General features: G+C 45.5%; 2 protein-coding genes across 24 annotated transcripts in view; one reads left to right on the plus strand and one right to left on the minus strand.

Annotated features, from left to right (window-relative positions):
* MTSS1 (MTSS I-BAR domain containing 1) overlaps window positions 1–16,152 on the plus strand; it is a 147,780-nt gene extending 131,628 nt beyond the window's left edge. For 2 of the 23 annotated variants that reach the window (XM_081012588.1, XM_081012606.1), the window contains 6 exons: window positions 456–666; window positions 5,814–5,936; window positions 7,491–7,691; window positions 10,265–10,429; window positions 11,690–11,861; window positions 12,683–16,152. In XM_081012588.1, coding sequence (XP_080868714.1) covers window positions 456–666; window positions 5,814–5,936; window positions 7,491–7,691; window positions 10,265–10,429; window positions 11,690–11,861; window positions 12,683–13,368 — 1,558 coding nt within the window. In that variant the 3' untranslated portion in view covers window positions 13,369–16,152. The remainder of the gene's footprint in view (window positions 1–455; window positions 667–5,813; window positions 5,937–7,490; window positions 7,692–10,264; window positions 10,430–11,689; window positions 11,862–12,682) is intronic. The other 21 variants (XM_081012589.1, XM_081012590.1, XM_081012599.1 and 18 more) reach the window with 17 other exon arrangements.
* A 1,502-nt stretch (window positions 16,153–17,654) lies between these two features.
* NDUFB9 (NADH:ubiquinone oxidoreductase subunit B9) lies at window positions 17,655–23,727 on the minus strand. The gene is made up of 4 exons (XM_081012893.1): window positions 23,572–23,727; window positions 20,062–20,254; window positions 18,379–18,492; window positions 17,655–17,911 (listed from the first exon to the last, which is right to left on the minus strand). The coding sequence occupies exons 1-4, from the start codon at window positions 23,655–23,657 to the stop codon at window positions 17,780–17,782; spliced, it is 525 nt and encodes a 174-aa protein (XP_080869019.1). The 5' UTR covers window positions 23,658–23,727; the 3' UTR covers window positions 17,655–17,779.

Raw genomic sequence — 23,727 nt, forward strand, 5'->3', positions numbered from 1 at the left:
GCAGAAGTCGTTCCACTCGTGCAACAAACGTTCAATTTGACCCAAGCTATCCCAGCTTCCTCCCCAGTTGTCAGCCGTTTCGTTCCATGCTGGTAGCCTGGGGTGGGGTGGGGAACCAGCTCCCTCCCGCTTTCCTGCCTGGTCTGCTGGAGGAACTTCTTCCTTTGCAGAAACAGCCCCTGACTTGTTCATTGCCGCATTCTAGTACCACTCGATGCTGTCGATTTGCCATTTTCCATCCGATTCCTAAGGATACTGCAGTTCCTTACGACTCTTACCAGTTTCCTTCCGCTAGTTGTGCCATTTATTTATTTTATTCTTTGTGCTGCATGCCCTGCTGGAGAACCATGGAATGTTAATTGTCCTATGCGGTCTCTTCCCCCTCCCCCCCTTTTTTTTGTTTCTCTTCCCCCCTCCCCCTCCGCCCTCGTCTCTCTTCCTTTTGTATCTCACAGCAGTCTGAACAGTGTAAACAGTAGTGACTCACGGTCAAGCGGCTCACACTCTCACTCACCCAGTTCACACTATCGCTACCGCAGCTCCAACCTGCCCCAGCAAGCGCCGATGAGGCTGTCCAGCGTGTCCTCGCACGACTCCGGCTTCATGTCCCAGGACGCTTTCCAGTCCAAGTCGCCATCCCCCATGCCGCCAGAGGCCCTCAACCAGGTATGCCTAGGGAGCAGCGGCTGCCCCCGCATGTAGCACCTTCCGTTTCTCCCCCAAGATCTCCAAGGGCTTCTGTGCTCATTGTGCTTTTTGTGGCTTCTGCTTCGGGTTATTTGGTTGTCTGCCTGCTGCATTACTCTACTGCAGGAGTGGGGAATATTTTTCCAGCCCAAGGGCCGCTTTGCCTTCTGAGGGACCTAATGGGGGCCACGTGTCAGTGGTGGGTGGGGCCAGAGGCCAAAGTGGGTTGAGTATTGATGTAATTTTTTCCATCGTATGATAGTCGGACATGACTAAACAACAACAGATAGGCTACATGATTACAGACCTCTTCTCTCTCATCCATTCAGGAAAAGCAAGAGGTCAAGGGTACCTTCTAGCCAGGCACAAAACACACAAGGAGGGTGTGAAATAGGACCAGTGAAGGGGATGGCAAGGAGTGTGACCTGGATAGAGTCTAATGTGCTGGATAGAGAGTCCTGGGAGGTCACATTTGACCCCCAGGCCTGAGATTCCCCACCCCTGCTTTATTGGGCAGACTACTGCTACTTTCTGATTCTCACCCATCGCAAATCACGTCTTAAGCCTGGCTTGCAGTTGCCAAGAGGTAAACCCAGCAACTGCCTCCTGCCGCTGCAGCCAAAGGCTAAAATGCGGGGCCCTTTCACAGATTACAGGAAAGATGTTTGCATCTTCCCGTCTTGTCTTTCACATCGAGTTGATCACAAGAGAAATGCACATGCGAGCTGTCAGGGTATGTTCTCCCTAGCACTCCCTCTCGCCAGTCTCCTTCCCGCCTGATGCTCTCCAGATATCTGGGGGCTGCAAACAGGGTGGTGGTGCCGTGTTAATTTTACCTGTGGTTGACGATAACAAGAGAAACTATAAACAACTGCTTCCAGTGATGCAACTTTTAATCAGTATCCCATGGATTCTGCCATCCTGCAACTCAAGTTTAGAACCTTCCTCCCATTTGCTATGCGAATTCTTGCAGACAATGTTCAGTGATCTGACAGCTGCCTCCTGGTGGCTCAGCCATAAATATTCCCCTATTTTGTACCACCCCATCCCAAGCTATTTGATGCCCCAAAGCTTACCCCATAAATGTTTCCCTTCCTTCCATTAAATTTCAAGCTCTACAAAAGAGGTGTACAGCAACTTAAGTTGAAGTGAAAATAGTAAAAAAACAAAACACACAAAAAAACCCCTGGGTAATAATTCCGTATTTACAGGATATGAGAGCGCTTCTGAGAGCAGATCTCATATGTTCAGGAAGTAGAATGTGGCGTTGCTGTAGATACCTGACAGAAGCGGCTTGTTTTGAGACCACGTCCACGCTTAGGGCTTGTCCTAAAATCTCTTGGTGCAAAGTTAGCAGGGACGGGAAAAGGCTAGGCTGGAAGCCTTCTTCCTGAACAGCTGCCTTTGCGTGTGATGCTGGGATATTTAACAAAAGTGTTGCATTCAGACATGCAATTTTCCCTGCATGCCCAGTGAACCAAAATGCTTCAGGGAACACTATGCCACACACCTCTTGGAAAAGACTTGGAACTATTCCAACTAGGGGTTCTTTAGTTACAGGGTTCACAGGTCCACGTTCGGCCCACGTTAAAGAGCACTTCACATGCTGACGTGTTTAGTGTACACCTTAAGCCAAGATCTAAAATGAATGTGAACGCAAATCAGGTATGTTTGCAAACATCTGTATTGCACAGCGGCACCTGTATCGCACAGGTACACTAATCAGTGATTAGCCAAAGCTGAGTCTGTTGCCAGCAGCGTAACTGGCATGGACTGGCATGCGTAATGTGTGAAATGGCCCAGAGCATCAGTTGTCCTACTGTGCAATGCATTGTTTCTTTTGCAAGGTGGGTTCTGCATGGCATTAGCTTTTATGAAGAGATCCAGCACACAATTGGGTTTTGGTCCACCACAGTTGTAAGCGATCCAGGTTTTTGAGTCACTAAATTCTTGGAACTATGATGTGTTTTGGAGCTGGTCACAAGTTGGACCTCTCCATGTGACCTTAGCTCCATGTGGATTTCGGAACATAAAGAAACTGTTGCCCAGTGGGGAGAAATTGGCGTTCTTAATGTGCTAATGAACAGAGGAACCCCCCACTGCTGATCTAGAGAGAGAGAGAGAGAGAGAGAGAGAGAGAGAGAGAGAGAGAGAGAGAGAGATGTCCATAGCATCATTTCAGCGTGAGGATAAAAGGGATCATTTTTATGCCCTGGATATTTCAGACTTGCTTGAATGTCCTGCTACTCATGCAGGCAGAACCCAGAAAACCGTTTAATGTGTTGTGTGTTTTAACCAACTGACGGGCTTTCATCTTGGAGTTTTTATTTGCAAGACAGAGAAAATAACCTCGCGCTGCCCCGTGTCATCGTTTGAAAGCAGAATGTTGATTCTTGCGATAAAGCCATAGATGAAAGTGGTGTTCTGCTTTCTCTGTTGATGCTTTTTATGTGTTTTTAGCGGCCCGCTTTGTGTGAGTTCCGTTCTCTGTTGCTGAGGGACAAAAGAACGCAATGGGCAGTTGTTGCAACTTCTCGCGCCATGGAATTGTAGGGGATTGGGTGAAAGGAGGCAATTTGGCTTGGTGCGTATCCAAATTACTCCATATCATAGTCAGTTGGGAGGCTTAAACTAGCAAGAAAGACAGAGGAGGGTTTTTTCCACAGGGAGAGTCAGAAAAAGTCTTGCCTGTATATCTTATAAAAAGGTCAGTAAGGCTTGCGCCTTGGTGTGTAAAAGTTTTGCAGGCAGTGGGTTTAAGCCCTCATGTGCAAGCCTGTCGTATGAATTGCATCCCTTATAATCACCTCCATGAGTAGGACTTGCTTTTGCAATCCGCCCACCCTTATTTTGTTACGTATGGGTGGGAGAAACAGGGCCTGCTTTGTGTAGGCCCTGGTTTATATGAGAGTTTTTTTCAGCCCTGCACCTCTCTGCATGTGCAACCTATAAACAAGGGTGACTGATCTAGGTCTGTCCGTTTCAAAAATCTAGCTTGTGTTCCAAAGTACAGTGGTAGCTTGGGTTTGTAACTTGGGTTACAAACACCTCGGGTTACAAACACTTTGGGTTACAAACTCCACGAACCCGGAAGTAGTACCTCGGGTTAAGAACTTTGCCCCAGGATGAGAACAGAAATCGTGTGGCGGCAGCAGGAGGCCCCATTAGCTAAAGTGATATCTCAGGTTAAGAACGGTTTCAGGTTAAGAACGGACCTGTGGAACGAATTAAGTTCATAGCCCGAGGTACCACTGTAATTTGATTTAACACAGAGCAGGTGTTGAGAACCTTCTTCTTATGAAATAGTGAGGCCTTTCAGCACTGTAATGGGAGGTGGGGGCGACGTCCCCCTGTAGAAGTGCAGATATTGTGCACCCGTACAAAGCAAAGAGTCTCCGTTCTGGGTGAAGAAACCTCAAATTCTGTGCTTGGAATATGTAGAGCAGATTGTTGTATTTGCAGATGCTTAATAGGGTTGTTGTCTCGATTCTTTACTGAAGGCTTGCCTTGCGTGCCTACACCTTCCATGGGGGTGCATTCCTTTTGCTCCTGTTGTATACATTTTTAGCCCGCTGCTATCTCATTGATGTGGGTCACTCTGTAGCAGGGCTGGGGGAGGGGGAACCTGTGGCCCTCTAGATGAGGTGGAGCCCCAGTTCCCATCAGCCAGTGGCCCAGGAATGATGGGAGCTGTAGTCCAGCGACATCTGGAGGGCCACAGGTTTCCCACTCTGCTCCTCATAGAATTGTAGAGTTGGAAGGGACCCTGAGAATCATCTAGTTCCAGCCCCCTGCAATGCAGACAAAGGATCGGACCTCACTTTATCAGCACCACACTATAGCCAACGGAGCTCTCCAGGCCGAACTAAAAGCACTGGAATGTGTGGTTTGTAGGTTTGAGCTGAAGAGCAGAGAATCCCAGGGAAAGGTTGGATTTAGGTATCTGTGGCACTACAGGAAGAGCGTCAATTTATTATTTCAATGTTGAGATTCTCACAACTCTCCAGATGTCTCAACACCAATTTGGGGAGGATAGTACAGACATACGGACAGCACAGGGAGACTGAGGGCAGAAACCCTAGTAATAGTAATTTATTATTTGTTCCCCGCCCATCTGGCTGGGTTTCCCCAGTCGCTCTGGGCAGCTTCCAATAAAGATTAAAAATACATTAAAATGTCACACATTAAAAACTTCCCTGAACAGGGCTGCCTTCAGATGTCTTCTAAATGTCAGGTAGTTGTTTATCTCTTTGACATCTGGTGGGAGGGCGTTCCACAGGGAGGGCGCCACTACCGAGAAGGCCCTCTGCCTGGTTCCCTGTAGCTTTGCTTCTCGCAATGAGGGAACTGCCAGAAGACCCTCAGCGCTGGACCTCAGTGTCCGGGCAGAACGATGAGGGTGGAGATGCTCCTTCAGATATACTGGGCCGAGGACTCTCTGTGGGTGGACTCTCTGACCACCAGCACCCCTCACTTAAGGCCGTATAGAAACATTGGGGTAGCTTCGAACAACTTCCCATGAAGGAATCCACACGGAAAATGTCTGCCTGGTAAATATGGATTTACTTTCTCAAGAAAGTTCTGTGCGCAGCAGCTGGTCTTCCGCTGCTGGCCCAGTTCTTGACAAATCCGTGTGGGGTTTCCAGATACAGGCTTTTCCCTAGGTACCCCTGCCTAGATTTTCCCAACTACCAGCCTCAAAGGCAAGGCACGGCCGGAGGGCCTTTGCGTTGTGGCGCTGCAGCTGTGGCTTCAGCGCTCTGCCGATCTGCTCCGAGGTGGTTCTGAAGGTGCCATTGCCTCAGCCCTTTCAATTGAAACTGAAATCTCAGCGGGGAGTTGGCACGTGGCGTCATAGATGTTTGCTTCCTTTTAGACGCAGCAAAGGCTCTGCCGTTTAGGACCCTGTTGCTTTTGTCCCTCTTGCAGCGTTGAAGGCTTTCAGCTACGTTCATAACGATCGAATTTTTGCTCTGATCTCCTAACACTCTGCTTCTCTCCTCCTCCTCCCGTGAATGTATTCGTTCCTCTGTGCTTTGTTGGGTTTTTGTTCTCCTGTTGGCTTGTCTTTCCTCTCCTTTGCTGTTCCTTGCCGTGTCATGGTTGCCGCTATTTTTTTAACCCAGCAGAATTCGTCCAGCTCTGCCTCCTCGGAAGCCTCTGAAACCTGCCAGTCAGTCAGCGAGTGCAGCTCCCCCACGTCAGTCAGCTCAGGCTCTACCATGGGGGCTTGGGCCTCCACAGAGAAGGTGAAAAAGGCTTCGTCTCTAAGACATGTTCTTTGATCCTCCCCGGGCTCTGAGACACACAGGCCCCAAATAGTTCTCCTGAGTGCAAATGAGAGGATGAGAATGGAAACCCGTAGCAGGCATGTCCAAAGTCCATTTCGGGGGCCTAAATCCTAAAAAACCTCAACAACTTCAATCCTAAAAAAAGGTCAACAACTTTGGTTGGTCCCTTGGTTGGTCCTCACAGCCCTTCACTTCATCAAATCTGACGTTGGGTGTCAGGTGCTTTGAAGGCCCTAAAAAGTTTGGACACCACCACAGCGTAAAGGATCAAAATTGGGTACCGGGAACTCTTTGGACCTCCAGCTGTAGCGCTGAACTACATCGTTCATCACCCTTAGTCATTGGCCATGCTTGTGGGTGATGGGGAGTTGTAGCTTCGCAACATCTAGAGGGCTGAAAGTTCCCTGCACATGATCCAAATGAATGAGTTGAATGCAGGGGATAAAAGCAGCGGGAAAACCTGCCTCATGCTTCCAGCCACACAGTTGCTTTTAACGCACGGTTGCCACCTCTTTGGGTGCAGTAACTGGTTTTGTGAGTCCCTGCCTGCCACGTTCTGGAAGTGGAGATTGTTCAGCAGTGATGGTAACGCAAGTTGGAGCATTCACAAAACCATTTGCCAGGCATTTTGCGGTGCAGTCTGTGGCATGTCGTGGCTGTGTTTATAACCGTTAGCCCACGACAGAACCACTTTGGTCAATGCAATGGAATTGGCTCTAGGGAGCTTTTCTAATAATGCGAAGCCAAAATCTTCATGCGGTCTACTCATCACCTCCAATCATGCACAATCTCAGATTCTCTTTTTAAAATCAGATGCCCCCTGGCATGCATAAATCTTACTGGCATTTTCAAGTAAAATAATAATTTGGGGATAATTTCCGATCTCCACCGGAGCGAGTGATTTTAAATTGGGGTCCATTCTCATCTGGAAACGCCCCCGATTCCTTCCATCCCCTTTCATTATGTTGTTCCTAGAACATGTCATTTTCTGAGGGTGAGCTGCTGCTGCTGCTGCTGCTGCTTCTCACTTGAACGCGCTGTGAAAATACTAACCCAGGAGGCGTATTAACAGCTTTGGAAAGATCGCACCCCATTGCTTTCAGAATCTGAACGAAACTCGCGATTGTCCCTCAAGGAACGAGAGCATCCAAACTCCGTATTGTGTTTATCCGGCATGCATAACACTGGCCAACGCTGGGAGGTTAACCCCCCCCCCCCAAAAAAAGGCTGCCTCTCTAACAGAGCACCCTAAAGCTGTTCAGCCCCTGAAAATGATGTTTTGGTTTTTGAACGGCGATGCATATTTGAGTAGCATTAACAAAGCATGATCCAGCACTGTATGGGGTGTTGAGTTGCGAACAGTTCTCAAATCTCCGTGGGGTATTCCCCCGCCTCCCCTTCACTCCCAGCAATGCATGCCTGATTCACCTTGTATCCCACCCCCCATATTTTGTCCTATTTATATTAATTTCTCTCCTCTTTTTTCCCCTTTTTGTTTTGTTTTGTTTCCAGTTGTCTAATGGGTATTATCACTGTAGTTTGTCCAGTGGCCCATCCTTAGCTTCCGTTGGTGCAGGCCCTTCCCCTCATTTCCCGCCTGTCTCCCACGCATGGACCCGGGCTTCCTCTTCCACCACCCTCCTTCCAGACTGCGCTCATTATTACACCATTGGGCCAGGCATGTTACCATCATCTAAGATCCCTAGCTGGAAGGTTTGTGTTTCTTTTTTTTTGTTTCTGTCACCCATTCTCCTTTCCATTTCCCACTCCCCAACTCTACTGCAAGTTGTTGCTTCTGGAATCTCATTTAATTCTCGGTCGATTTCTCTGCCCCACCCCAGCTCGTAATACTATTCCGAATTCTGTGATCTGACGAGGGAGTCTCCCTTAGCTCCTACTCCCATAAATCAAGAACTTCAAAAGAGAGAAATCGGTGTTATCTGAACAAGTATTTCAACAGCTTTCCGAACTGTGCAGCAGCACACTGAGACTTTGGGATGGTTCTAGGTTAACCTTTGGTGCTCTCTGGATAACAGTTTGATAGGACCTAATTGAGGGTGTGCCTCTATTAATAAAGTTAAGGAATAGGGAATCTTTTTCGTTTAACAGGCCCAGGTCCTCATCAGGATTGGACTCAAGGGCCAAATTTGACAGGTGGCCAGGGTTGCCAACTTGTCAATCAACTGACCTCACAATGACGTTGGGTGTCAGGTGCTTTGAAGGCCCAAAGTTGCGACTTCAAAGCACCTAATAAAGCACTGCTAAAACACAAGGGTTTTTCCTCCTTTTAGCAGGGCTTTCCGCACAAACCCCTTCCTTAGGAAGCTGACCCTGCAGGCCAGGATTGGCCCACAGACTGGAGGTTCCCTAACCCTATGTTAAAATTAACACTAAAGTTGCTCATGGTACCTTTTCCAGGGAAGATCTCTTGAACAGGGCCTTGCATTTCCTGTTGGCTCTCATTCACAGCTTCACCCCTGGAAAAACTTGCTGGGACAATCACTCCCTAGTGTAACTTACGTTATTCTTTTTACCATGTGCACACACATAAAATCTTCCTTCTTGAAGACTACATCAGTTACATTTGCCTAATGTACAGTTGGTGTCAAAGGAGTCAGTTTACTAGGTTTCTAGATTGCTTTGAAAGAAGCACATTTGTTGGGAAGGAAGAAGGGAAGAAATGTATCTGCAGTGCCCTGGGCAACCCATTATTTGTCTGTCTGGCCTGAGAATCCATGGGAACGAGGGTACAGATATGAGACCCAGACACTTGCATGCTATTTTGGTTTTGAAAGGTGCCTACCTGTGTACTTCCCTTTCTGAAATACACACCTGGAGTTGACCAAAGCAGGAGTGTTTCTGCTTATTTTAAAGGGGTACGTGGCGAATTAACACCCAGGTGCACCTTTCAGAAATGGTGTGCTTTTGGATTTGGGTATCCTTACATGGGTTCAGAACTTGGCATGAGAAACTGCCCTCATCTAAACGACGTAACAATGCACTGGGCTGAGTTTACATTTGAACTTAAAGTACTTTTGTCTTATTAAATGAATATTCACTGACAAAGTGATTCTTAAAAAGCCTTCATATGAAGCGCCGCCCCCACCTACCCGCTAATATTTACTTTGTGTGAATAAGTAGGAGCTTCATGCTATTTGCAGAAGCAGGATTTTTACTGGATTGGAGGAAGGCTGGGGAGGTTCAGCTCTTGCTAATAGATCTCCAGACCTTTATAGAGAGAAATAGCCAGTTTTCTCTCCCTTACATCTTAAGGGAGCTTTGTTTCCAAACAAGATCTGGTTGCAAGGCTGATATCCATAGCAAGGACTCTTCCCTTTAGTGCACATCCTTGGCACTTTTCAGATGTTTAAAGTTCCTCACATATTTATCTCAGTAATGCTTACAACTGCCTTGCCAGGGACATTTGTATTATAACATCCCCCTTACTACAAATTTGGTAACTGCAAGGAGGTTTGGTCTTGCCCTTAACAATTAGCCTGAACATTATCTATTTGTGGCAAAATTGTGATGGTTTGTTACCTGGGGTAGCTTTCAGAAGTTACGTATTTGTGGGGAGGGGGACAGGAAGCACAGATGTTTCATTCTTCCAGTTCTCTGCAGCGTTTTTAATGTCTGTTGCCTCTCCGTTGAACAGCTGTGCATTGCTATCCTGTCCCCCAAACCCTCCCACCCATTGGCCCAATCACATTAAAATGACGCCATGTTTCTGGCGCTGTATTTTTATCAGTGTGGCTGTAAAACAATTTTTTTTTAAAAACCCAATTATTTCCTCCTTTAGCCATTTGGAAAGGGCCTTTGTGTGTTGGCAGCTTATTCCTCAAAATGGAGATTTCCCCAGCTATATATTAAAATAGGCTTAGGAAAACCAAGGTTTTATGAAATCCTAGCAATTGGAGCCAACAAAGTTGACTTCCTTTCGCTGCATTTCCTCCCCTGTCTGCTCTAGAGGGTTGGGAGAAACCCCAGAACAGATCAAGGGTTTTTTTTGGGGGGGGGGAGGGACTCTCATCCTCAGCTTCCTAAGCCATCACTTAGGAAGCTGAGATCATTACACCAGTCACTGACTCGCTGCTGTGCTGTTGCTCCTGCAATGGAGTCAACCTGGCCTGTGCCTTGCTTTGAAGGCAAAGCTGTACATGAGTTTAGAAAAACAACATCTTAAGACTGGTGACTTTCCTTTAATAAAAATCAGAGAGCCCAGCACGTATCTTTGCAGAGAATATGCAATCTGCGTAAACTTTTGACTAATGGGATTTTTTCTCTAGGATTGGGCTAAGCCAGGTCCTTATGACCAGCCCTTGGTAAATACTTTGCAACGCCGGAAGGAAAAACGAGAAGGAGACCCCGCCGGGGGAGCACAGAGTGGACCAGCTCTGGCCACCGAGGAAGCTCAGAGACCTCGGAGCATGACTGTGTCGGCTGCCCCAAGGGTGAGACTCGGTTGTTCTTTGTTGTGTCCTCAGTAGACCTGTTCATCCAGTACCAAATTGGCCCAACTGAGCCCCAATGTCTTCTGAGTTGCACAGACATTTGCTGCTTATCATAGAATCGTAGAGTTGGAAGGGTCCCAAAGGTCATCCACTCCAGCCCTCTGCAATCTTGGAATCTTGGCTAAAGCATCCGTGACAGATGGCCATCCAACCTCTGCTTAAAACAAGGAAGGAAGGAGCCCACATCCTCCTGAGAGAGCCCGCCCCACTGTCGGACAGCTCTTACTGTTGCGCTTACTTGCAGAGCTTGAACACTTACCGTATTTTTCGCCCCATAAGATGCACCTGACCATAACATGCACCTAGTTTTTAGAGCAGGAAAACGAGAAGAAAAATATTCTGAACGAAACAGTGGATGTATGATTTTTGTGGTTCATACTGTGGCCACAGACATGTGATCTGATGGTGAGTTTGGGGTAGCCCAATGCAAAAATCCTGCAAATCCATGTGGATCCATGCTTTGTAACCACATTTTTGCACCATTGCAGCCTCAGGAAACAGTGGATACGTGATTTTTTTGGTGCAGGGTGTACCCATGGACATGCTATGTGATCTAATGGTGACCCAATGTAAAAATCCTGAGGATCCATGGGCTTTTACCTTCCCCCTCCTAGGCAGCCTCCGCTAGCGTCCCTCATCTCTCTCCTGATCCCACCGATCAGCTGTTTCCTTTCAACACTCCCTTCCCTCTTGTTTGCCGTAGTGTCTTTTCCTTACCTGGAGCAGTTTTTTGCTCCTCCTTTTCTTCTAATTTCTCTCCTTATTGCTTTAGTCTTCCTGTTTCCCCCCCCCCCCTTTTGCAAGTTTGCTGTCTTTACCTCTAGCGTCCCTTATCTCTCTCCCCGATCGGCAAACGATCAGCGGCTTTGTTTCAACACCCACCTCCCTCTTTCAAAAAAAAAGAAGAAGAAGAAGCATGATCTGCTTTTTGCCCCTGGGTAATTTGGCTCCAGGGACCACACATTCGCTCCATAAGACGCAGAGACATTTCCCCTTACTTTTTAGGAAGAAAAAAATGTGTCTTGTGGAGCGAAAAATACAGTACTTTGTGACGTTTTGGTTGGTCTGATCATCTAACGGGAATAATTTCGTAATAATCTGCTTTGTGCGGAAGGGGTCGTCACAGCAAGAGGCCCTTGGGGATCATCCTAGCTTTCCCTGTTCCGCAATCCTAACAAGAGGCCTCTCTTGTCTTTTTAGCAAGGAGAGGAGATGGAGGCCTGCGAAGAGCTAGCTCTGGCTCTGACTCGAGGGCTGCAGCTGGACACCCAGAGGAGCAGCCGGGATTCCCTGCAGTGTTCCAGCGGCTACAGCACCCAAACAACCACACCTTGCTGCTCAGAGGACACCATCCCCTCGCAAGGTAAGCAATGTGCGTGTCCCATCTTTTGCTTTTTTGGAACTGCCAAGCCAAGAAAGTTGCTGCACCTCTCAAGCCTTCTGCATGCTGCAGACTTTGTGCGTTTTTACAAAGGCTCATCATGCGTTGAAGAGATGGTAGCAAGGAGAGCTGAAAAGAATGTTATTTCACATCTGACAACCAATATGTCCCTTTGGTTTCAGATAAGACATGGGTAGAAGAGTCTAAAAGCCCAGGACACGAAATTTCATATCCCTCTAGCAGTTACGGTGGCTCATTTGCCAGGAGTAATGTATTTAGCATTAACTCTGGGAAAGTTACATATACAGTGGTACCTTGGTTCTCGAATGGCTTGGCTCCCGAATGCCACAAACCCAGAATTATGTGTTCCGGTTTGTGAACGTTTTTTGGAAGCTGAACTTCCAACGCAGCTTACACTTGACTGCAGAAAGCTACTGCAGCCAATCGGAAGCTGCGCTTTGGTTTCCGAACGGTTCCCGGAGTCGAACGGACTCCTGGAATGGATTGAGTTTGACAACCAAGGTACCGCTGTACAGTGGTACCTCGGGTTAAGAACTTAATTCGTTCTGGAGGTCTGCTCTTAACCTGAAACTGTTCTTAACCTTTAGCTAATGGGGCCTGCCGCTGGAGCACGATTTCTGTTCTCATCCTGAAGCAAAGTTCTTAACCCGAGGTACCACTGTACTCAATTCTGAGCAGACTAAGCCTCCTGTGTAAATTTTGCTCATCCTGCTGCAGTTAGCGGCAGTGAAATAAAAGCTCGCAGCAGTTGAAGAGTCGTAGTTTCCTGACTTGCCTTTTTCCACCCCCAGTTTCGGACTACGACTATTTCTCCGTCAGCGGGGACCAAGAGCCGGAGCAGCAGGAATTTGACAAGTCTTCAACTATTCCTAGAAACAGTGACATCAGCCAGTCGTACCGCCGCATGTTTCACGCCAAGCGCCCTGCGTCCACCGCAGGCCTCCCCACCACCCTTGGGCCTGTGCTGGTGACTCCCGGCGTGGCGACCATCCGGCGGACCCCTTCCACCAAACCGACGGTCCGGCGTGGGACCATAGGGGCAGGGCCGATACCCATCAAGACGCCCGTGATTCCGGTCAAGACGCCAACCGTCCCAGACATGCCGGGGGGGCTGCCGAGTGTGCCAAGCGGGGCTGAAGAAAGCCCTGAGCAAAGCCCAGAGGCCGGAGGCGGCAATTCGGTTGGAGTCGGTGCAGCCTTGCCGTGGAGCGGTCAGGCACCTGCCAACCCTCCCGCTGTGAGCCAGAAGCCGAGTGCCGGAGAGGAGCAGAGACAGGCAGCCGGGGAAAGGGAAGGAGAGCCCGGAGAAAGGGAGAGCCCCAACATGACTGCTCCCCCATGCCAGCCGGTGCCTCAGTTGGGGGACCAGAATCCCGGAGAGGCCCCGCAAGGCGAAGACATGCTGAACGCCATTCGCCGGGGCGTGAAGCTGAAGAAGACCACCACAAATGACCGCTCGGCGCCGCGCATTTCCTAGACGCTGAACCACTGCCAGTTGACCCGCTTAACAGAGACTACCTGATGAAACCGTCTGTCTGTCCATTCCACTGTACAATCAGAATTTGCAGGATGCTCATTAGCAAAGCAGCTGGAAACGTTCTTTAAAATGGAGGGCAGCGGGGGTGGGAGGAGGGAGGGAACCTGCAAACTAAAACGCTTAAGGCACAGCCTCTTTCTGATATTTTTATTTTTATTTTGTAAATACTGCTGATTATTATTTTTTCCCTGCACATTTTTAACCTGAGTTTCCCTTTTGATTCCCCCCCCCCCGAAGGTGCCAAATCCTGTGTAACTTTTTTATAAACACTTTGTACAAAACAAAAGGAAAAAAAAGTTTTACATGCGTACGAAGAAGATCAAGTAGCTTAAACTTCGGCAAGGAGAGAGGAGTAGTAATGCATTCTCACTCTCCCCGGGAATTTTTTATTTTATTTTTTATTTTGCAAAGCACCTTGTCATGAGAAGGATGCGAAAACCAGCTTTTGTTTTTTAACGTACGAAGGACGTGGCAAGAAAAAGGTCCTCGCTGAAGTACAGTGACTTTTTTTTTATGTTTGAAAGGCAGGAAACAGCAGCTGATTGATTAAAGCAATATATCGTGGAAGAGAGAGAGGGGGAGAGCCTGTAATTGGTTAGTATTTAGGGGATAGGAAAAGGGGAGGGACTTTACTGTTGCACAAAAGTAGCTTAGCGGTAGCTTCAAGATACATGCGTCCGAATAAGCCATATTGGATTGCAGTGTTTGTTTATGTAGGAAGTATATGGGCGCTTTACACTAGGAACACCTCCTGTGTTCAGCCTCTCCCATTAAAATTTGTCAAGGCTCCGTAAGATCTCCTGCCTAAGAAGAGCCTGTGCGGACTGTTCCTTTTAATAATCATAATTTGTATTATTCCACCCCACCCTTGTCTTCAGGACTGCACAAGCAACAACTTTTGTCAAGTCATGCCATCTTAAGCCAGGTTAGACTTAAGAACTTTTTTTGTTTTCTCCCTTCACGTTGTCTCGTTTTTTTTTCTTTTTTCTTTTGTTAAGGGACAGTAACGAAGAAGTGGAGAGAAAGAAATGCGTAGACTTGAAAAGGGTTGTGGTGGGGAGATTTACCAGGGAGTTCTTAGTTAAAAACTTCTCATCAAACTGGCTGTGCTCAGCAGGCTGGGCAGCTTAACAAACAAACAGCAAACACCCCACTAGTTTTGAGGAAACAACTTGATCTGATGGGGAACCAGCTGAGAATTCTGATGAAATGAGAAACGTTTATCGTAAGGGGCCTGTTTTTCCTTCTCTTAAGTGACATTTTGGGTTGGCTTTTTTCATAAATGCTAAAAGCTTTGGGGGAATGCGGGAGGGAACGGGCACACAGCTTTGCTTTTTTTATTTATTACAGGGGTTACGGGGGGGTTGGCCTTTTTTTTTTAAGAGACTTCTTAGCAACGAATTTTAGGAAAGCTGTTAATAAATTTATAGATGGGGGTTTTTTTCCTTCTCTTTTCTTAACATGAAAATTGCTGTGATTATAATCCATTTCATGGGGTCGGTAGAAAACGTGCATCAAAAACGTGCACCACGGGTGTGCTGCAGTTTTGTGGGTTGTGTCTTTTTCTTTTAAAGCATTCTGCAGTCTAAACGAATACCGTCTGCCTTATCTCTATATGGGCAACGCAAGCGGAATTAACGGATCAACAGACCTGCGTGTTGGTGGTTGCAGAGAAGTAGCCCCTACAGCGGGAGGAGCCCATTTGGGCATATGCTCACACATCTACTCCTCCACGGACATTCTTGAGACTCCTATTGGCTGCCATCTTGCCTACATAACCTCTTATGCTTTAAATACATAACTGCATTGGATGTGAGACGTATTGTAAAACTGTTATAGTCACTGTGTTCTATATACATTTACACTGCTGTGGTTGCTTAACACTTTTTTAAGTTATGGCTTCAGAAGCAAACAAAAAAAAACACACAAGACAAAAAAAGCATGATCTTTAATTGATAAACCTCTCCTTTGATGAAAAACAAGCTCCTTATTACTTCGAAACATACATTAAAACAAGTAGTGCCTCTGGTATAATTAAGCCCACCCAATCTTGATGAAATAGCGGATGCGTTCTGCAAATGATGCTTCAAGATCTTTTCCCCATCACTAAACTAAGATGGGGCGGGGAAAACAATAATTGGACTAAAATGGATGCAGGGGGTCACGATCATCTCCTGGCAAGCTTCATGTTGAAATCAGCTGGCATTTCACAAGGGCTTAGCAGTTACTCTTGTATAATTCCCGTTAGTTTTTGTGGGGCTTGGGCAGGAGAAATTCCTGATGGATTGGATCCAAAAGGTATACAAAACATTTTTCTTTTTTTAAAATCCAGCTGTACTCAAGAAGTGCAGCTCCTCTTTAGTTCTTTAAACACTAGGATTTACTCTTGGTTTAAAATTTTATTATCAAAACTGTTGCCAAAATTCAATGTTTAGGGTGTAACAAACCACTTTGAATCATTCTGTTGGGTTTAATTTTTTTTTGGTGTGTGTTCCTTGCCTATTGTAAAAGCAGTGTCACCGTTTTTTAAAGGAAAAGATGTTTCTAATGGTAAGTTATTGTGGTTTAGTTGCTAGTTTGTACTGAGAGTTGACCTCTCCCCTCATGCTTTTTTGTTCTGAATTGCTATAAATAAAAAATTGCTGTTAACTGTGTTACCCTTCTACATTGTAATGATTGCTTCAGCCTATATTATAAATAAAGACCTGCTAATAAACCTCCTCATATTTTAGTTGCCTAATCTTACTCCATGACCCCCATTTCAATAAAAGGTTTTGCCACTATGCTTTTTAAAACACCAGCGTATTATATAGCAAAGTATGAACTGGGCGTTAACCACAAAACTGACACACAGAAAAAAAGGAACATTTCATTGCAGGTAAGAGAAGTGTGTTTGAATATTCCATATACCTTCCAGTGTAGTGTATTCACCTGACATTGTAGCCTTCCATTTGCAGCCACGAGAATAAAATTCTATGTCTTTTCCCCCTGCCTTCCCATCAAAGCATGCCCAAGGCAGCTAACAAAAGCAGCGTGACCCACATTTTGTGGACTTCCCAGTACAAAGTGGATGGTATAACATAGCTGCATCTCACTGTACTTGGTTTTAAAGAGGGTCCAATTGCACAGCTTGATGATTGAAGAAAATATGAGCTGTAGCAGTACAAGAACTTAGGCTTGAACATCAAGACATCCTCTTTCACCCCTTGCCTACCTTCCCCACCTGATTGTAGGAAATCATTGTGCTAATAGGATGACTGTTTGATACAACCCTATTACAATAAGCTTATCTTCATCAACAAGGGCTTCATACATTGAATGCTTTCTCATAGGTTTAGTGTGAAATGGCTATTGAACTATATAAAAACAGAGTCTGAATTCTGGAGGTGACCTGGGCATGGTATGTAGAGGCTGTTTGCTCTGGAACAAGGATGGGGAAACTCCAGATGTTGTGGTCCTACAGCTTCCATTATCATTTGCCATAGCAGCTGAGGCTGATGGCTGCCGCAACATCCTCTGTAAAGACAAAAGGTTCACCACCCCTCCTTTAGAGCAATAATAATCTTGAGTGGCAGTCCATGGCCCAGGTCTGTTGCGTTTCATATCCACACTGCTGCTCCCATAAGGCAATTCCTATACAGAGAACCAGACTGCTTAAGAAGGGCAGAGTGCCAACACACTCATCGTTCCCCACCAATATCTGGAGGATAAGGACTCCCAAGAATACATAACTGGGCAATGGGGCGGCTGTTTTAAACAGGGTGTCCCTACTTTGGGAGAAACTGTTTTGTGCGTTGGGTTGTCATGCCAACTATGCGATTCAAACTCGCCCAAGCGTTAATCTGCTCAACTTCTGGAAGCAGCATAAGAGGAAGACATGAGAAACAGTTCCAGGTAGGGGGTTCCATAATTAAAGAGCTACTCTTCTCCCTGCATATACCGATACTAAAACAACATACAGTGGTACCTCGGGTTAAGTACTTAATTCGTTCTGGAGGTCTGTTCTTAACCTGAAACTGTTCTTAACCTGAAGCACCACTTTAGCTAATGGGGCCTCCCGCTGCTGCTACGCCACTGCTGCGCGATTTCTGTTCTCATCCGGAAGCAAAGTTCTTAACCCGAGGTACTATTTCTGGGTTAGCGGAGTCGGTAACCTGAGGTACCACTGTACTGAGGAAGATGAGGTGCCACCATAGTCCACACTTGAATGTTCACACGAACGCCACTGATTGACACTGAACTTTATTTTATTGGGTACATGTACCACAGTAATGCATGCAGACATTCTTTTTACTGGTAGGGCTTCATCTCCTCTTGGAGAAGTGTTTTTGTACATGGAAAGTTGATCTTTTTATGCTGGACGCTCCCGTGGCCTAGTGACATACTGCCACCACAGGGGAGGCAGGTGTCCCTCCTTCCGTGCTGGAGGCAGGGCTTCCGTCTTGGGCCCATCTGCTGGGGTTTCTTCTTGAAGCTGCTGAACCTAGAGAGTGAAACCAAGTCAGTAGCCACCAAGAGTACATCTCCAAGAATTTATTTATATAGAGTTGCCCACTTCAAGCTTGGTGCCCATACATTTCCACAGGAGACTATAGCAATGCATGCTTGTGTCCTGCTGGACTGAACATGTATCAGAAAGTTTCCCATGCCAAGATAAGATGGAAGTACTAACTGGTATCCTGAGCGGGGAGAGAAGAAGCTATCCAGATTAGCCACTTAATTTGGGATGGGCAACATGCCACTGAAATGCAGTGCTGTGCATTTGCAAAGTGAGAATGAGCTTTCAAAGATGATAATGAGGTATCTAGGCCTCATGGTAATGACGACATTTGAAGACAGGTTGTTAGGAAACAAGCAGAATGTTTAAATATATGCGACTGCCATTTTTTTTCTTTCTCAACACACAGAAATCTACACTGCAGTACATGTAGTAGAAGCAGCAAGACCAACCTCTTTCTCCCAGCTTTCCATCCTCAGCTTCTTCCACTGCTCTCTCTTGGCAAAGTAGTCCGGATACATTGCCTTCTCTGAAGGATGCCATAAATCTAGGAACCATTCGGGTGCCTGTCAGATTGGAAACCAGACCATGACTTAAAACGCTGCAATAACAATGTAGGCAAAGATTGCTTGTCTCTTAGAAGGCACAATGTTTCTCCTGTAACGCTTCAATGTGCTCCTTTGTTTAAGAGGCTAGTTTAATAAAGACCCAGTAGACTAGTTTAATAAAGACCTAGCAATTTTTAGGCTTGAATTGCTGCAACGTGCAGCTTAAACCAAATTGAGAAGAAAGAATTACAAGGTGTGCACCCCATTGTGGGGCTTCATTTCTATGAGTCAACTTGTGCCACACAACTACTCTTCAGTCAGAAGATCCTACAATAAAATACTGGACTATAGTCAGGAGAGCCAATAGAATAAATATCATCTATCCACCTTCCAAAAGACTCTCAGTGAGCCTAAACGAAGAGGGAAGAGGCCATAGCTTGCCAGAGCTCAGTGCGAGAGCTTTCTTTGTATGCAAAAGGTCCCTGTTCAGTCCCCACCATCTCCATGTTGGAGCAAGCAGCATGGCTGGTAAGACACAGGACAGGTCTACATCTGACTACAAGACAGCTTCACATACCCAATGAAAAATATTATACATTTCCTCATGGGCTCCTATGGCAGCATACTGAGCAGCTACTAGAAAAGAAGAAATTTCGCCATCCAACTCATTTGGTAGAGGTATGGGCAGAACTACCTCACTTTCCAAATGAATGGTTGGTTGCCAGGGGCCATTTGGGCATGCACTACCTTTCTGATATGTAGGGTTCCAGTGACCCGCAACCACTCCCACCCGTTAAAATGATGGATCTTCTGGATACAGTGGTACCTCGGGTTAAGTACTTAATTTGTTCCGGAGGTCCGTTCTTAAACTGAAACTGTTCTTAACCTGAAGTACCGCTTTAGCTAATGGGGCCTCCCACTGCCGCTGCACGATTTCTGTTCTCGTCCTGAAGCAAAGTTCTTAACCTGAAGCACAATTTCTGGGTTAGTGGAGTCTGTAACCTGAAGCGAATGTAACCTGAGGTACCACTGTAATATGGTTCTTCTGCTGCTTCTGAAGCTGATAATGTGAGCTATTTAAAGGATGCACATCTAACCTTCCAACTTGTACTCCTCTTCAGCATGGATGAGAGTGACAGTAGGATCAATGCAGCAGGTATTTGTATAATGGCAGAAGCAGTGCTGCTCAGTGCATCCATCTTCTTGCTTTTAGGAGGCACACCCTTTTGATAATACTTTATTGGAAGACAACTTCTGTGTTCTAGCAAAAATTTGGTCTCTCTACCTCTCCATGACTCTTTGTTATGCCCAAGACCTGATACTTTTCTCACTTACATTTTCCCATGTCTGAAGTATACTCCTGGAACTCAACGATTTCATTTTCTTTGGGAAAAGAAAACACATCAGCCCTTTCTTTTTCCCTTCTGACTGCTCAAAGGGTTGTGGCGCCCCCCCCCCAATTTAGTGTACTTCTTGTACTAATCAATACTCTCTGTTGAAACTATGATAACTATCCCAAGCATGTGCACAGTGCTGTTTGCAACGGATTGCGGAGGTTAGTCACAAGTTGCCTGGTAATGTACTGACCTTGTAGCACTCGTATCTCTCATAAGATGTGCCTCCTGGAGCATCAGGAAAGATGTAAGGCTCAGAGTGTTTATTTTCCCAAAATTCTTGTTCACCAGCCAGCAACAACTTGGATGCTTTCACCATATCTTTTTCATCCTTATGTTCATCAAACCGTGCTCTCAGCAGGCAGGCGAAGAATCGATACCTGTCCCTGAGAATGCAAGGAAAAAGGAAAAAGATAACCATCGTGAAATTACAGGTCCCTGGTATAGGCCAATGAAGATATAATGCTGCCTGATCTCCCAATCACAGTTACTAGAGAGGGCTCCTCTGCTCCTTTCCGCTTCTCAAACACAAATCCCTTTCCCCTTTTTAGAGCTAACCATGGTTATTATTTCTTTATGAACCATTAAAAAAAAATCCAGGCTGCATTTTGGTAATTTTATGACGCTGTTTTAACAATAGCTTTCTCTGCTGATGTTGCTATCTTTTAATGTCAGTTTTATTATTTTATCACCATTTTAACAACTGTTCTCTGTAATGCATTTTATAATCTAAACTGAAAAGGTGTGTAACTATTGTAGTGACAGAAGTAGCTCTGTTTGTACCATTCTGCAGTCGCTGAGAGTTCACGCACTGTCAGATAGCTACACACAGATTGCTCCATGGATAAAATGTCATGGGGCACCGTGTTCATAGGACACCCTGTAAAATCCACAACCACTTACCCAATTTTCCCAATGCACTAGATAAGAATTCTACTTAAGACTGTTATAATAGAACCATTTCTATGGAATGGCCACTAGAGGGATCTAGTGTGTAGATAATGTTTCACAAAATTAGAATTTTAGGCATAAAGCCCTAAACATTATCTAAGATTCTAAGTAGCTGATTAACTATTTGGTTGTTATTTTGGCTCTTAAATACAGCTGTGCAGGGCTGTGAGGGGATTTATCGCCATGGATCACATTTTAAGCACAACTGAGCGTGCTAGACACTTCTGAAGACCTAAATATTCCCTGTATAGAAGGGAATTTAGCCCCATATTATTCTGGTTGTCCCCTTTGGCAGCTTTTTCAGCTCTATAATGTCGATTTTGAGATACAGACAGCAGAATTGTATACAAGTGTGTTCACACCATAGATTTGAATGACAGCTTTGGCTTTCCTAACAATCCCTAGAATAGAACTGGGCCTTTTTTACAAAGGTGCTGCACGGTGGCTTGACATTTTCACTGAGCTACACAACACTACCCCAATATCTAATTTCCACGTTTGTCTACATGTGAAGATACGATTGATTTGTCCCCATGTATATCACTTGAAACTTACTTTCAACCTCATCTGTCATTTTGTTGCCCATTCACCCAGTCTGGAGCGATTCTTTTGCAGCTCTTTCCAGTCTGCTTTATTTTTCAACATCTTGAATAATACGGTATCATCTGCAACCTGGTCACCTCACTGCTCAGCCCTTTACTTTAAAAACATAGGTGCTCCTGAGGAATAGGGTGGTCAGGAAGCACAGCAAGGGGTAAACAATAATTAACACGGGAGCAAAGACCATCTGAAGCGACAACAAGACCCGTGAGCTCATCTTAATCCTTGTTAAAATGATTTCAGGGAAATGCTGAAACCTCACCTGATCCCCTCAGCCCACCCACCAGCAAACATCAACAAATAGCAGAAAAATCACAAAATGGGTGAGGAGAAAAGAAAGAGAAGGGGTGGGGGAATATTAGTACCAGAAATATTAAAAGGTAAAATTTTGCCATGTCAGAAACCTTGACATACAAGGGATGTTGACAAATGCATCATGTTTCTATGTAAAACACAATAGTAAAAAGTGTAATTAGACCGTTAGAGCATTGGACTACAGCTAGTCAGCCGCAGGGTCAAAATCCTATTAGCTATGAAACTCACAGTGATCTTGGGCCAATCACCATCTCAGAGCCTAGCTTTCCTAACAGGATCCACAGAAGGGCAATACCTTGATTAGGAATGTCTAGAAATTGTTCAGTTTGGTTGTGTATTATTTCATGTTTTATTTATTGCTTAGAATCACTTTTGTATGTTGTAGTTATGCATTTTTTCATGTTATAAGCCACCTCCGGCATGGTTTGAACTGTGGAAAGGCAGCATACAAATAAAAGTATGTACGTATTTATTTATTTATTTATGTATGTATGTATGTACGTATGTATGTATAAATTAATACTATTAAGTCTTACCATGCTCTTTTTGGGAACAATGAAGCTCCCTTTTTACTTTTGGTCCTGCTATTACAGTACAGTGGTTCGCAGTACCACCCTGGTGTGGCAGCAAGATTCAAGGACAATCAATATTATTCACGTTCTTATGTAGCTGCATTATTTTATACTTTCTGGATGTCCTATTATAAATCAAGCATGGCTAGGAGTGGTTTCTTTTTGTTTCCCTTTTTAAAAAAATAAAATTTATTAAGGTTTATAGGGAAAAAATACAAAACTTGAAATATTTTTCCTTATTTACCAAACCAAGACTTTCATACAGATACAATAAAAAAACAGAAAGGTTGGACTAGATGACCCTTGGGTCCCTTCCAACTCGAAGATTCTATGAAAAATTTAAAAATCGGAGGGTAAAGAACTTCCAATTCTTCATCTGTCCGCTATATAAAACCAATATTCAGTTTTCCAAGGCATTACTCATGAATTAAAAATCTGGTGTGGTGCGGGGAAATTTTTATTCTGAAAGAATGGTCCTGAGAAAAAAGTTTGAGGACCACAGTCAATGGGTCTGCTTAGTTTTAGATCATTGTTCACTACATCTGTTTGCGGACCACTTCAGCAGCGTTGGAAGTCATAAAACAAAGCTTTACGGCTTGTTTTCACCAGATAAGAATCTGACCCATTGCTTCTTTCAGAGACTTGCATAGCCCACAAAAACTTTCAGAGACCTATAAGACTTATGTTTATTTGGTTCTATGTTTTCAAGAGAATCCATCTTTTGGTTCTATGTTTTCAAGAGAATCCATATTTTGTGACTTTTAGAGATTTAGAAGATTTCTGTTTATTTGGTTTTGCAGAGAGTGCATATTTCATGTATTTTGTATTGTTCTATAAAGATTATATAGAGTTTATATTGACATCTCATTGTTGCACTTGGTCATCGTGTTGCCTTTGGATATTACTAGCTTTTGATTAAGCAGACCTGACTTACTCTGCTCTTTTTTCCTTACCCCCCCCCCCCTTTTTTGGTTCAACGGGGCTCCCTTTTCCCCTTCTGGCCCTGCCTCGCAGGGTTGTTGTTGTTGTCCTGGCGAAATGGGAGGGCCGTGAGGAAGAGACACAGAAGGAACCACGAGAGAAGCTGCCCGGCCCCCCGAGAGGAAAGACAGGAAAGAGGCGGAATCAACGAAGGAGGTCGGAGCGAGGCCCAGTCGCGGAGGAGGACAGAGGCCCTCCTTCTCCCTCGGACCCCCGCAGATAACGGGAGAGGGCGGCCAAAGAGAGGGGAGGGTCCCGGGGAGCAGCCCCCCCCCGTCTCTCACCGGAAGATGCACCAGGACTCGAGGTGCCGCAGCGCCCGCTTGTAGAGACGCAGCACTTTCTGCTGGTGGGTCAGGTACGCCGCCATCTTGGCTGGGCCGCCAGCTTCTTCACCTTGCCAAGGAGGGCTGGCCGCAAGGGATCGTGGGAGGGTGACG

The sequence above is a fragment of the Podarcis pityusensis genome (genome assembly GCF_964106645.2).
Source record: "Podarcis pityusensis genome assembly, chromosome: 7".
Taxonomy (NCBI): domain Eukaryota; kingdom Metazoa; phylum Chordata; class Lepidosauria; order Squamata; family Lacertidae; genus Podarcis; species Podarcis pityusensis.